The sequence below is a fragment of the Corvus hawaiiensis genome, chromosome 1, assembly GCF_020740725.1.
Source record: "Corvus hawaiiensis isolate bCorHaw1 chromosome 1, bCorHaw1.pri.cur, whole genome shotgun sequence".
NCBI lineage: Eukaryota > Metazoa > Chordata > Aves > Passeriformes > Corvidae > Corvus > Corvus hawaiiensis.
Genome location: NC_063213.1, coordinates 85,330,178 through 85,344,468, shown reverse-complemented (window position 1 = coordinate 85,344,468; position 14,291 = coordinate 85,330,178). Strand labels below are relative to the sequence as shown.

The 14,291-nt window shown below is 37.7% G+C and overlaps 1 protein-coding gene across 1 annotated transcript in view; it reads right to left on the bottom strand.

The window, feature by feature from the left end:
• Positions 1-14,291, bottom strand: part of ABCA13 (ATP binding cassette subfamily A member 13) — a 175,497-nt gene that overhangs the window by 90,881 nt on the left and 70,325 nt on the right. Inside the window, exons 29-35 of the mRNA XM_048321455.1 lie at positions 13,942-14,079; positions 10,979-11,165; positions 9,900-10,118; positions 7,440-7,636; positions 6,527-6,684; positions 5,899-6,129; positions 1,096-1,186 (exon numbers count right to left, since the gene is read on the bottom strand). Of these exons, the coding sequence (XP_048177412.1) occupies positions 1,096-1,186; positions 5,899-6,129; positions 6,527-6,684; positions 7,440-7,636; positions 9,900-10,118; positions 10,979-11,165; positions 13,942-14,079 (1,221 nt within the window). The remainder of the gene's footprint in view (positions 1-1,095; positions 1,187-5,898; positions 6,130-6,526; positions 6,685-7,439; positions 7,637-9,899; positions 10,119-10,978; positions 11,166-13,941; positions 14,080-14,291) is intronic.

The window sequence follows — 14,291 nt, the reverse complement described above, 5'->3', positions numbered from 1 at the left end:
CACCACTGATTCAACAGGGACTGGAATAGCCCAGAAAACAGACCTGGAAAAAGTCATCCATTCAACCTTGCACTTTGTGAGAAAAGGTCTCACCTTAGGCCACAATTATTGGCAATGATTACTTATCACTGGCAGAGACAATTGAATTTATCTTAACAAATAATGAAAGCTTGGTTGAAAATTGTTATTTATGTTACTGTAACATTAAGGTCCACAGATCAGGACTTCCCTGTGCCTGTACTTTATAGAAACAAAATGAAAAGTACTGCACATAGAACAAAATGTTTGACATCTGACCAAAGAAAACTATAATCTAGATGTCAATCTTCAAGTAGAAAGAAACATGATAAGTATAGAAGCATGAAAATACCAGAAACAATGAGAAAATATTAATCAGCTTGATGGGCAGTGACATTAGAGAACCTGAGTCTTGGATTTTGTAATGGCATCACGTTATGATCATTAGTGATGATTATTGATTCTTCTTATAAAAAGAATGTTTAAAAGAGAACAAACTTCCTGAGTTTTCAGAAATGTTCACAAGGACCTCCTCCCAGGCTTGCAGGGCAGAAAAAGAGGAAGTATAAAGGGTTTTTCTTTAAAAAAAACATGTAAGGGAACCTAAAATAACATGCTGCTTAAGAAGACAAAAGATCTCCTATTACAAGGGGAGCCAGATTTTTTTTCTTTTGAATTGCACATGGATGAACATGAATGTTTCTTTCTAACAGCTTATAGATTTTATATCTGTGTATATCTCAGCAATATTTATCCATTTTCAGTATGAGACAAAGAGGATAATTAGTTTCCAGGGACTGGCACGAAGCAGTAAGTTAATGCCGGTGCAGTGAGACAATGCTCGTGTGCATGTGTACACAGAGGAGTGACTGTGAAATGATAGCGGTAAATCACAGCAGACATATAAAAAACTACTATCCAAGGCAGACACAAAAAAGGAATTAGCAGATGGTAGCAGGCAGTATTCTCCATTTGCTTGTGCATTCCTCAACTTTGGGAACTTCGTGCATGCTTAAATTTGCATTTTTGATCCTTAAAAATTTAGTTGCTTCAGAAGACACATAATTTTTTACTTACAGACTGATTCAGCACCATTTGTATGGTCCAGGTGTGCTGCCTGTGGAACATTGGGCATTTTCTCAGAGTCCTGCAGCAGCTTCAGAAATACCTTTGATGAAAGTAGAAAAAAGTAATTTAGAATCCATTTTCTAAAACTATTATATACACACACACACAACATATCCTAAACCATCCAGACTGTCAGAAATTACTACTGACTGCTGTAACCACCTTGCTGGAATATGACCATAAAATTAGTCAAGCTCTCCAGTAAAATCCTGGGGATAAGAGAAATTAAATAAATGCCAATAGATACAAAAGCACCTATGCAAAACATTGCTGACCCATGAACACTACTATCTGCGAAGATTTTTCAGTAGATTGTCAGCCCTTGATTGACTTTTTATGCTCCTAAGCTGTGGTATGTTCTGGAACTCAGTTACTGCAGTTTTTACCAAGGAAACAGTGACAGCTTCAACTCCCTTCTGATGCCCCAGCTAGAAATCTATGGCCACAACTGGAACTCTTACCAACAAGCAAATTTTGCTTTGTCTTGATGAAAGTTTTCTTTTGCTCCTTCCTCTCTGTTTGGGTTGAGCTGCAAGACAGATTATACCCACAGTGCAACTTTCAGAAATCATTAAGAAACCATTTATTTCTTCCCACAAAAGAACCTGATATCAGCTATAACAAAAAATTCGTTGTTTCCAAGGAACTCATACAATAGACAATAAAAACCAGTCAATGTGAAGTGCTTTATAGCTCTTGAAAGATATTTCTTGACTTGCTAGGGTCTGGCTGTTACGAAAACCATATTTTGCTTTGTCGATATAATTGCCATTTAACAGCGGTTATTGATTGCATTTGTTACCTGCCAGCTTTCAGGGAACAATTTTGGTCATTAACAACTGCAAGGCCAGAAATTTCTGGCCTAATATTTCTATATTAGACCCTGGGGGTGAATCCTGACAGTCTAAGCCACATTATAATTTGTTTTCTTGGACCTGCTTGCTGATGGCACTGAACACCAATCCTGTCAAGCAAACCAAACTAAAGTGTAACAAATGAATCATAAAATCACTGAATGTCCTGGGTTGGAAGGGACCTTTAAGATCATCTAGTTTCAACCCCTCTGCCGTGGACGAGGACATCTTGCACTAGACCAGATTCCTCGGAGCTCCATACAGCCTAGTCTTGAACACTTCCAGGGATGGGACATCCACAGCTTCTCTGGACAACCTCATCCAGTGCCTCACTACCCTCACAGAAAAGAATTTCTTCCTAATATCTAATTTAAACCTACTGCCCCTTGTCCTGTCACTTCATGCGCTTGTAAAAAGTCCCTCTCTATCTGTCTTGTAGGCTCCCTTCAGGTACTCGAAGGCCACAATTAAGTCTCCTCAAAGCCTTCTCATCTTCTGGCTGAACAATCCTAATTCTCTCAGCCTTTCCTCACAGGAGAGGTTCTCCATCCCTCTATTCTCCTTGGTGGCCTCCTGTGGACTCACTCCAACAGTATCCTGTCCTTCCTGTGCTGGGACCCCAGAGCTGGATGCAGCACTGCAGGTGGGGTCTCACCAGAGCAGAGCAGAGGGGCAGAATCCCCTCCCTCACCCTGCTGCCCACGCTGCTTTGGATGCAGCCCAGGACACGTTTGGCTTTCTGGGCTGTGAGTGCACAGTGCTGGGTCATGTCCAGCCTCTCCTCCACCAGCACCCTCAGGTCCTTCTGGGCAGGGCTGCTCTGATTTGTTCATCCCCCAGACTGTGCTGGTACTGGGGGTTGCCCAGATCCAGGTGCGGCACCTTGAACTTAGTCTTGTTAAACCTCATGGGATTCCCATGGGCCCAATTCTTGGTCTGTCTAGGTCCCTCCAGATGGCATCCTGTCCTTCAGGTGTGTCAACCACTTGGTGAAACCACAAAGTAACCACAACTCTGTGGCTAGGAAAAAGGCTACATTTCAAAATGTTGCCTGCATATGTTTACTTCAGTGTCGAAATAGCTGCAGACACATATCTTCTTCTTTAATCTCATTATGTCACTGTAGAGAGGATGTAGTTATACCTTAAAAAAAAAAGAAACAAACCCACCAAACGCTTTTCTAGTAGACATACTGTCTACTGTATCTTCATTGACACTTATTCTGATACAGCCATAAAGGCAGAAGGTCACTGCGTTGCCCCTCATGGGCAAGTCCTCTCCATGGTATCCAGTTTTCAAACTTCTTGTTAAGAATGGGAATCATTAGGGACTACATTGCAATGAAAATATGATAATTTACCTAATGTTGCACCAGATATTGTGGACAGAAGTACTATCAGCCTAACAATGTTATTAACAGAGTGAGTACCCTCCAAAACACACAGGTGTGAAAAGTCAGGATTAGGCACCATGACAAAGAGACAGTATGTTCTCGCTATATCTAAAAGGTTTGTTCTAGACCTCAGCAGAGCATCCTTTCCCACATGCCTTAGTAATTCCAGCTTGCTCAGTTAGAGCGTGGTGCTCTGCCACAATCCAAGGTTGTGGATTCAATCCCTGTGTGGGCCATTCAGTTAAGACCTGGGCTTGACCCTTGTGTGTCCCTTCTGTTTAATTTCTGTTTTGACTAGCAAGTCTCTGACCAAGGATTTGTCCAGATGGCTGTTGAGAAGGACTGTGCACCTGGTGCTTCTTTCAAACCACCAAGCTCTCAATAGGTATAGGAAGTGCTTTTTGTCCTTGTGGAAACAGGTCTGGCCAAATGACAATACTACAGTGAAACAGATTGATGTGATTGTGCCATTACTAGAAGTTGTTAGAGCATCCTGCATCTCACTAGAAAGTGTGTATCATTTCAAGGCAGTATATGGCTTTCCCTGAAAAGTTTTGAGGCAAACTCTCAGGTCATTTCAAGAAAGAGACTTTAGAAATAGTACTCAATTAACAAATTTTGACACATCTTATTTTGAAAAGATGCTACAATCGTTTTGTTCTGTCCTCAAAGAAAAGCAAGAAAGCAATAAGCTTTGAAATCACCAGAGCTGCCAGAAAGTACAACAGCATCCTCCAGAGAACTCTTAGAATATGCTTGATTTAATTAATTACCCTTCTATTCTCCTTTTGGTTCTACTAACACTTTGGATTACAAGTATTATAAAATACACAAATACAAATGGTTAAAAAAGATATCTAAAGCCTAAATTTGAGCAAACATAATATTAGTGAGATTTAAAGATGTCAGAAACTGATTTGTTAGAACTTCAAGATTCCTTTGAAATATGAATGGAAGTGCATTTTCCCTCAGTGAATATGATTTTTAGAGAGTGTGAGTGTCCCTCAGACTGAAAAAGAATAATGGTGAGTGTATAAGAGAACAAAAAAGAAAGGATAAAATAAAATTTATAACACGTTTCTTCCTTTAAAGTCAGGGTTGTTTGTTTCCAGATTGAATTGCTTGAATAGATTAAACAATGATATTTTCTGCTATCCTTTTAGTTCCCAAGGCAAAGAGGCTTTGGATAAGCTAATAGGGAATTGAGGTTGTAACAGCAGCTAACGAGATGCAGAGATGACAGAAATCAACCCAAATTAATGCATTAAGTCTTCAAGCTGAAGAATGATACATTAATTATATAATACCACATTTAAAGATGTTTTTAAACCTGCCCTTCACAAAACAGCTAAAAGCAAGCTCTCAAATGAGTGCTAGATTCAGCACACTGAGGAATCTTCCTCATATCCATGACAACTTCACATTTACTTTATACATATCAGTTCTGGAAAATCCATGGGGATGTAAACCAAAATCACTCTCAATATATGCATTACCTCCAAATCTAAATGTTTGGCAGTGAACAATATTATTCCTTATAGCACGTTAATCACCTTATATAAGAAAATAAAAACTTTTCAATAAATTTTTTACTTGCCTCATAGAATTGTATCACAGGAATATAATTTACTTCATAACATTATATGAAATGTTCATTAAACATGTAAACTATGTAAAATGACATTAGTCTCCTCCCATCACTTGAAGAAGTGAAAAAAATTACTTCTAAAGGATCTATAGTACAGTACTTGCATAGTGGTGGTTTAGGGGATCTTGTTATTTAGCTGTTATTTATGGGGTAAAAAGAGTCCAAGGGAAATAATCTCTTGTTGGCATGGCTATTTACACAGAGCTAAATTCAGAATGATGAAGATGCATAAGAGAGTCTCTTCCTCTGATCCATTTAGTATAAACACACACATACATGTATATTTACGTATGTGTGTATATATGTTCATGTATACATATATCAAAGTCTCTCAGTGTACACAGAAAATATTCTTTAGGTATTCCACCACACAGTTTGGCTAAGTCCTAAGCTTTAGAACTTGTAAATTGCAAAGTATTCTTAGCAATTTTTCTGTCCAAAGAGCCATCAGAACTGAACCACCAGACTTGAATGTTCAAAGCTTGTTCTGATGCTATGGGTTTAGGATAACACTGCTTCTCATTAAGTCAATGACACATTACATTTTCCTTAACTTAATGCCGAAACAAACATTTAAGAGTTAAACAGTTCATCAGTCTTCACATTAGATTCTTGAAATAACAAATATGTCATAGTAGAGTGGGTGCTGAAATTAACAGCAGAGCAAAACTATAAAGTGTAGATTTCACCTCATTTGGGAGGGTTTTTTTGTTTACTTGATTTTTTTTTTTTTTTTTTAGAAAACATGCTTCTCACAAGAAATTTTGCAATATAAAGGATACAATCAAGATTATCTGGAAGCTATTACTGGATTCTCTAAGCAAGAAAATGTCATTACAAAGAAAAACTACAAGTACCTCTTCCAAAGTTGTGTCAGAAATGCCATAGCCAGTCACATGTAGATGCTGAAGGCTTTGATCTAAAGCTTGAAAAAGACCTTTAAAAGAGGTCTTATCTGCCCTTTCTGGAATCATATAGGTCAGTTCAGTCCCACTGTTCTCTTTCAAGAAGGCTTCTGGAACATGGGTCTGTACCAGCGATGTGACCTGAACAGCGTGCTTAGGGTCCTGGATTTCAAACACAGAGGGCTATGAAGAAAGAAAGATAATCATGCACAAAAAATTAAATATTACCAGAAGTATTGGTCTTAATAGAAGAATTCATGCAGGAAGATTTCCACTGTTGAACCTGCATCACAAATGGGATACAGAGACTACCTCCCAGGAATAAAGGACAGTGAAACAAGCCCCTTTTCAGCTAAATACTGATATTCACCATTTTCAAAGATGCCACTGTGTTTTTCTAAATAACAATAATAATACCACCCACCCAAAACAACGAAGAAAGCTGATAGAACCATGTTTTGTAGATTATCTATATATATAGAATATATTCTATATCACATATTACTTCCTGGCATGGACATGCACCTCCCTTAAAATATACTTGGCAAGCACTCTTCAGTACAGTACATTTTTAATATACCTTTTTTATGAGTGTTAGACTGTGTCCCTGGCCATATGTCTCCCTCAGATAAGAGGGAGAACCATAGCACCTCAGCTGGCCACGTTGCAGGATGGCAATGCGATCACTGAGCACCTCGGCCTCATCAAGATGGTGAGTGGTAAAGATCAGTGTGCAACCTGCATGGGAAAGATTGGTGCATGTCTACAAAATTTGGTTTCTAGAGAACCACCTCACAAGGCTCCTTTAGCCTTAAGGAAACATGTTTTCAGGACTCTTCAAAATCTTAAATACAGGACACAAACAAAATATGCATTCAGAATCACAATTTGATTCATGGTATTGATATTCATGTCTAAACTTACTTTGCCCTGTTTTATACACAGCAAGAAGTATTAAGGCTTTAGAACCTCCAGCTGTTTTAAAAGCTTAAGAAAATCCTTAAAACAACAAAACAGCAGTGTCTCTTTCAATGGATCATTCAAAGTGAGTTATTATAGCTAGTTGAGTGCTCACTAGCTGAAGAGTTTGCTTCCCACAATCAATTTTAGAATTAGTGTAGCAGACTGACTGATGAGTATATTTTCATTAGAAGTATATAACCATCTATATACAAGTATATGTAAAATGGGAAATGGAAACCAGAAAGTAATTTTGAGAAGCTGAAAAGAGGGAAGAAACTTCAGGACAGGACTTAGAACTAAGCTCAATCCTTTTTTAGATTGGGCATCTTTCTGTACAATAGCAGATAATTCTTGTAATGCCATTTGACTTGTCTTTAAGTTACTAAACTCAACTTAATATTCCCTCAGAAATTAATGTATTTAGGTTCTGATAATATTTTGACTGCACTTTGACTATCCAATTTAAATTTATTGAAGAAAAAAATCCAGAAAGGAAAATAAGAAAAAAATTATGCATATAAACTTTGTACCAGCTTTGTACTTCAGAAGAACATCCCAGATACTACGGCGAGAGCATGGATCTACTCCACTGGTGGGCTCATCCAGAACAACTGTCTTTGAGTTTCCAATAAAGGAGATGGCAATTGACAGCCTCCTTTTCATTCCCCCAGAAAGGGCTCCAACAGGTTTGTACTGATGTTGGGATAAATCCACATCTTCCAGAGCTCTGAAACAGGAGTACAGAAACTGGACCAATTTTGAAAATGTTTTTCTAGTCACATCCTGTCCACTCAAAGAAGAACTACTGAAAAGTCACTGCAAATGGAAAGTAATAAAATCACTACCTCTGACTGATTATATACTTTGGTGTCAAAAACAAATAGCAAAATAAACATGTCTTTACCTACAAGGCATAAATGCTCATCATCACCTGATGCACAGATTCTGAATAAGTATTGTACAGAAAATTTTTTAATTAAAGCTAATAACATAAATACTAGTTTCTCCAACAACTTCAGCAAACTCCAGATTATAGTCCCTTTAAATACTGTTGGCTTCACAACTCAAGCAGTGCTTCAGGTTTTGCAAACTACTTAAAGAACACAAGAGATGCCTGAGATTTTCAAAAATGTGTAGTCATTTGTAGTACATAAGGTAACACCACTCCATTTTTTTCTTTTAGAAGACATATGTTTGTGAAATAAAGTGATTAGTGATCCCTGGGTAGAATAATACTATCTAATCAAATCTAATCTACTTCCTGTGTTAAGGATGGGGAGATACCTTACAGATGTTTCCAACTCAGCCCTTGCTCTCTGATGATGATCTTGCATCTGAGCATGGTATGGAAACATGACTAATAAAGGTCTTAACCTTTAGTTTATTTTACATCAACTGAGCATCCATTCAGTGACCTATGAGCTTTCAGCTGCTATCAGCCTGTCAAGCAAGACATGGAAGGCTCAACAGTCCTAAGCTAAACTCCTGAATTGTTTCAGTGAATATGCAGTCTGTACAGCACGCCAATTACCCTGAGAGAATTTCTCATTTTTAAGAAAACATGTCTCAATAGCTGTTTTATAGATAGAGAGTGAGGAAAATTATTCTTACCCTCTTCAGAAGCCCTCTTTTGTTTGTTAATAAAAAGATTTTGTTTCATTCTTTTGTTACTTTTCTAATTTCTCTGAAGTCTTTTAAAGCATTTTTTGCCTTTAAAAATAATTTAATTTTTCTTAGTAGCAAGGCCTGAAGAGTTCTAAGTGTTCTTATGGGCCATTAGCATGACAGACTACTGCTAGAATTACAATTCAGCAGTCTAAGTACCATAAGATACAGAATATTATTTTGCATAAATTTTAAACCATGTACTAGGTTTGTTTTTTCTCTGTGGTTCTAGGGAATTGCTTCTCTTGTTTCTGGAGAGAATGTAGTGTCCCATAACTGAGTTTGTTCTGATCAAAATTTAAAAGTAACAAGCTTTTATGATAGCTACCAAAAAGGAAAGCCACTTTGCCAAAAAATGCCTCTGCATACACTTAAGGAGAAGTCCCATCAACTTGACATTTATTTCTATTGAAGCATGGAAGTGCCCAGCCCTGCACAGAGTCTATCATGAATCAGAAGGTGAACAAAACTACTTACACAACCACACTGTTTGGAAAGCATTGATTTTATTCCTGAAGTACTTTTATTCCTGAAGTAGAAAAAGGGCAGTTTGGTATTACCGAACCAGACCTCAGCTTGTACAGTTTACCAGTTAGTTTAATATACACTAGGCAAAAATAAGATCTAGTCCTGTATCAAAGAAGTATCAGCACAAAAACACTAGCAAATGTTTTTAACGTGACAAGTGGCAAATCCTGTGAGGTCATGTCAGAGCTCTGACTTGTTTTCTTATTGGATTGTTAATTTTTAAACCTCTTCATTTATTAAAAACATTTCAAGGCTGGATTTGGCAAAGGAAAATAAGGTGGCCTATTTAAGAAGGTTGTAACAAGCACTGCTTTTACCTGGCTTTTCTAGTTTTCTAACCTTCCTTCTGCTGCATGTGAGGCAATACAGGATAGTAAATATATAAAGTCATTGTTGATTTATCTATAAACTCAGGGCAAGCACAGCAGTTTAGTTTCTATCTGCCTCTCCAGCAAGGACAGAGGTAAGGCAGACAGCATGAGGCAGAACCCCTGCAGCTGCTACAAGGCTAACCAACTCCACTCCAGTCAAAATATCATTATTTGATGTTTCTGTATACCAGGTTTTTAAACATTGACAATTCCACTACAAGTAGATTCAAGTAAGAGTTAGAAACTAGGAAATCTATTTTCAAGTCAAGATTTCAGAACATGAAATGTGATAAAAATTCACAAAACCCTGCAGTTTCCATTGGCTTTTGCTTACAAGTTTTGCATTTTCTCTTTCTTGTTTGAGTGGCTTGCAATAGTCGTTACCAATTTACTTGACAGATTTCAACAAGTGGACAGAAAACTTACCCACTGACTTGCTCATTCAGCTCTTCTTTTGTCCAGCCGGGTGCCTTCACTGACCCGTAAAGCAGGAGATGCTCTCTCACCGTCAGTGTGTTGAACAGGACATCGTACTGGGGGCAAACACCCAGCTCTGTCCTGATGGCAGTCAGCTCAGTGCGTATGTCCTTCCCATCAACAATAATGGTGCCAGAGCTCGGTGGATACAGACCGGTCAGCAGGGATCTGATGTAAGAAAAGAAAAAAAAAATCAGCAAGATAGCACGCAATTGGCTCAGCACTTGGATATCCTGAGGCATGTTCTAGCATTCCTAGAGCAACACCAATTCAGTTGAGTACAGCTATAGAAACATCATTAGTGTTTTGGGTTTGGGTTTAGCTATTTTTGCTTTTGGTGGCTTTTCTGGTTTGGTTGGTTTTTTTTTTTTTTTTGGTGGCTTGGTTGGTTGGTTTGTTGGTGGGTTGTTTTGTTTTGTTTTTGGAACATGATCTCAAGAGTTTTTCATTTCCCTTTTTCCAAAACAAAATCAAATTTTTTTCCCCAATCAAATCTAACAAGTGACTGTTTCCTTTTTCACATGGGTATTCTGTGAAAAGTGTTTCTCAATTATGTCCCATCCTGCATCACTGGCTTGATGAATGCTGATCATAGCTAACAGAAAGGTAGAAACACAAACTTTTTAGTTGAGACATTTTTAAAGGTCATTTTTCATTTCAGTACTTTCATTTCTGGTCAACTGCCAAGAAAGAAGTCCCCTGCAATCTTTAGGGACAAATATGTTGCCAGAAGAGAACACTCCTTCCAGACGTGTTCAACTCCACAACCAGACATGCCCAGGTCCTACTTGAGCTGTTCCTGAGATATTACATCATGATTTAAGTGGCACAGAGGACTTAGTTCTGTATTCATTACATTGCTTTTGTCATAGATATACAACCTTCACTTTCCATGTGCTTTGGGGAGTTTATCAAATACTTATTTGGGGGGAAAAAAAAAGGCATAGCAAATAGTTCACAAAATTTTGAATTGAAACAGCATTGCAGAGATCAGAGGGGATAGTAATAGCTGTAAAAGTCAGACTTACATAACTGTTGTCTTGCCAGCTCCATTAGGTCCCAAGAGTGCTGTTATCTGGCCCTTATGGAAAGTGAGGTTGAGGTCTTTAACAGCGGCCTTCTGACCATCCACGTGCTCTTTGGTGAGTGACAGGAGCACAACGCCAATGGTGGCTTCTTCAGTGCAAGGCCCTTTCCAGCTCTGACGTGCTGGGTCTGTGTGGGGAAGAGCAGCAGAACAAGCCGGTTGCTCAATCTGTTGCTGAATCTGTTGCTGAATCTGAAGTGTGTGTGTATAAAAGGAATAACAAAATATCTTAACCCTTGCTACCATTTACCAAAGACTAGAAGAGATGTTCAAACTGTCTGAACCGACACAAACTACACTGAAATGAAAGATACCATGCCAATTAATATTTGCTGAGAATTTGGCCCATTTACAGTTTTAAAAAGCAGCTTAAAACAGTTATGCCAAGTTATGTGGGTATCTGCATACATCTTGATAAAGTCATAAGATAGTTGCTATATTTTATTTCTAGTAAAAAAATACTTATAATAACGTTAATTGGATCATTTTTATGCCCATAAGCATGAGAAAATTCTGTGTAAGCTATTTCACATATGTCACCCAGTTCCAGGCACACAACTCTGACATAACATTCACAGGCATAGGCAGTTAATCTTCTCAATTCCCCTCAGTCAGCTAAGAAAAGCAGACCCCTGAAATGATTCAGAGCAGCAGCCTAGTCTAAACATAATTCAAGGTCCTCAAGGCAAGTAGACATCCAGCAGTTTTCTAACTGTGAGGTAACATCCTCAGGAAACTGAGATGCCATATGACACCAGCAAAGTTGCCTTCCTTTCTGTGTCAGGGTGGCACTACTTTCCAAACATGAGCATAGTCAATCAGCAGCCATTACATTATCAATGTGTAATATTTTATTGACTTTTTACAACTGAGAGATCTGGCCGTTGATTGGCTTATTTTCTTTTTAAGCAAAGGCAAGCCAGATTGGAATGTTATGCCAAAGAAACAACATTTATGCCTGAGAATTATGAGAAGAGAGAATTATCCTTATGAATATACATTTATATAAAATATTTATGGTTTATAGTTATACTGTTTGCAACACTTTTACATAAATAAAATGTAAACATTACAAGAACAGAGAATTATGCTATACATAAAAAGCTTGAATTATATAAATCAAATTATAAATAAAAAATTACATAGTTCTTTCAAAGATTGGTTTGTTTATGCTGTGCATGAAGTTTTTTTGCTCCTTTCACACTCAATTTTAAGCTTCTGTCAAAAATTCTTTCTAAACTTGAGGTCACTTGCTAGCAAGGTACTACCAGCAGTTGTGACACTACTGAGATCTTCCTAACCTTGCACCTCTCTTCCAGGTACCTTTCCACTGTTTCCTAAATTTTCATCCTGTAAATTAACAAGCATTCAAGTGCAGAGTGGGCCTCAGGAAAGACTCAGAGGAAGAGCCCCAAGTTACTTGCAAGCACTAAACTGATTACCCTGGGACTTCCCCAAAGGGGAGTTCCAAGAGGGTACTCAACACCCTGGTCTCTGCCAGCACTGCTCTACTTGTAGTTCCAACTGGTAGGACCTACACTCCCAGCTCCTCCCTCACACACCTGTAATTTTCCTAAATGTTCTCCATGCCCCTGGAACCAGCCCTTACCTGGGCTGTATGGAACAACTGAAAACATTGCCTGGGAGCAAGTCACTTTGCTGTTCCAAGAAAATTCTTCATGGATGCATTTATCCCACTGTCAGTACAATGGCATGCAATTCTTTTAAAGACAGCAAGCTCCTTTTCTGCATGACAGTTTTAGCATTCACACACAGGCAATTTGCTATCCACCACATGACATGAGGAGAAGTGACCCAACAAGTGTAGGCAATCACGTAGATGGCTTGAGGCACAAACCACACTAACAACTGGTCAGGCAGAGAAGTTTATGTTTTTGTTTTCCACGGATTATGTGGTAAACTCAAAGGGAAACCCTGGAAATCTTCATTTTATGTAAGGACCAAACTCAATCATCTTAACAAAATGGAGTTGTTCCAAATTGCAGAAATTCAGACTAAACTCATAAAAATAGTTTTTCCACAAGTGTTTAAATGAACCTCAAGACATTTTGAAGTCTGCTCTAATCTAGGAGACACCTCTGTGTAAAACTGCTGCGTTTTTCAGCTTCTTCAGCTATGCTACAGACAACTGGATCATTTCTAAGTTATTGTAACTTCCAAAAAACACAAACCTTCGTGTTGTTCTAAGGCCCAAGATGGAATATGGGTAAGAATGACTTACTCTTTCATTTCCAAAATCTAAACTACATGTGAAAAAGTCCTTAAAGGAACTGGAGAGGGGGAAAAAATGTGAAAAAATCTGAATTAATTGTAAGCAAGCGAACATACATAGAAGAGCAGTGAAAGTATCTGGAGGCAGATAAAAATTAGTTACAATAACAGCTTTCCAGACAAAAGGCTAAGAAGCAGAGACAGAAAGAACAGTGATTATAGAAGAGGGAAATTAGAAACAGAAGGGAAAGAAATTAACAAAGTTAATTTTTCCAATGAATCAAGAAGCAAATTTTAAAAAAGTAATAAAACCCAACACGTTTCAGATTCAGTTAGAGTATGAAAGGGTTCTGTGAACTCTAAAAGATCCAAACAAAGCAAAGAGCCAATACACTGGCACAGGATGAACCCAAGAGACACTTACTTTACATCTTTTAAAGCATTTTCTTAAATATTTCTGTACAATAGTTTTCACTGAATGAATCAAGCATTACAGGGTGTAGTATAATGTAGCAGTTATTATGTAATATTTGTAGTATATACTAAATAATAAAAGAGAGAAAAGGACAAGATCTAAACATATAATACAGGACCAGGCAATGATAAAAGCAGTGAAGATGACTAGCACACCATTCAAAAGAAAGCCATTGTTCAAATTCTGTTTCTACAAACCTTTTTCTTGGAAGTTTTCATTGAAGAAAAACATATTAGAATTCAGATAATGTCTCTTGCTTCTCTCTGTACCACACAGCTTCTTCCAGTAGGAAACAGTAAAGGGAAAGTACCATCGGTTCTTTAATCCAAACTTTCCTATATTAGAATTATGATATAAACTGTTGAAAAATTGATAGTCATTTTGCATCTGTTTGTTGACTACTAATTTCCTATTATTGCTTACAATGAGCTGGTTAGACCATTTAACTAGCCCAAATACTTGGCTCTGCTTAAAAATTTTAATAAAGTGTAATAACAGTCATTTTGTCATAAAATCAGGTCCTGCCATAAAATAATCAAACTCCAGG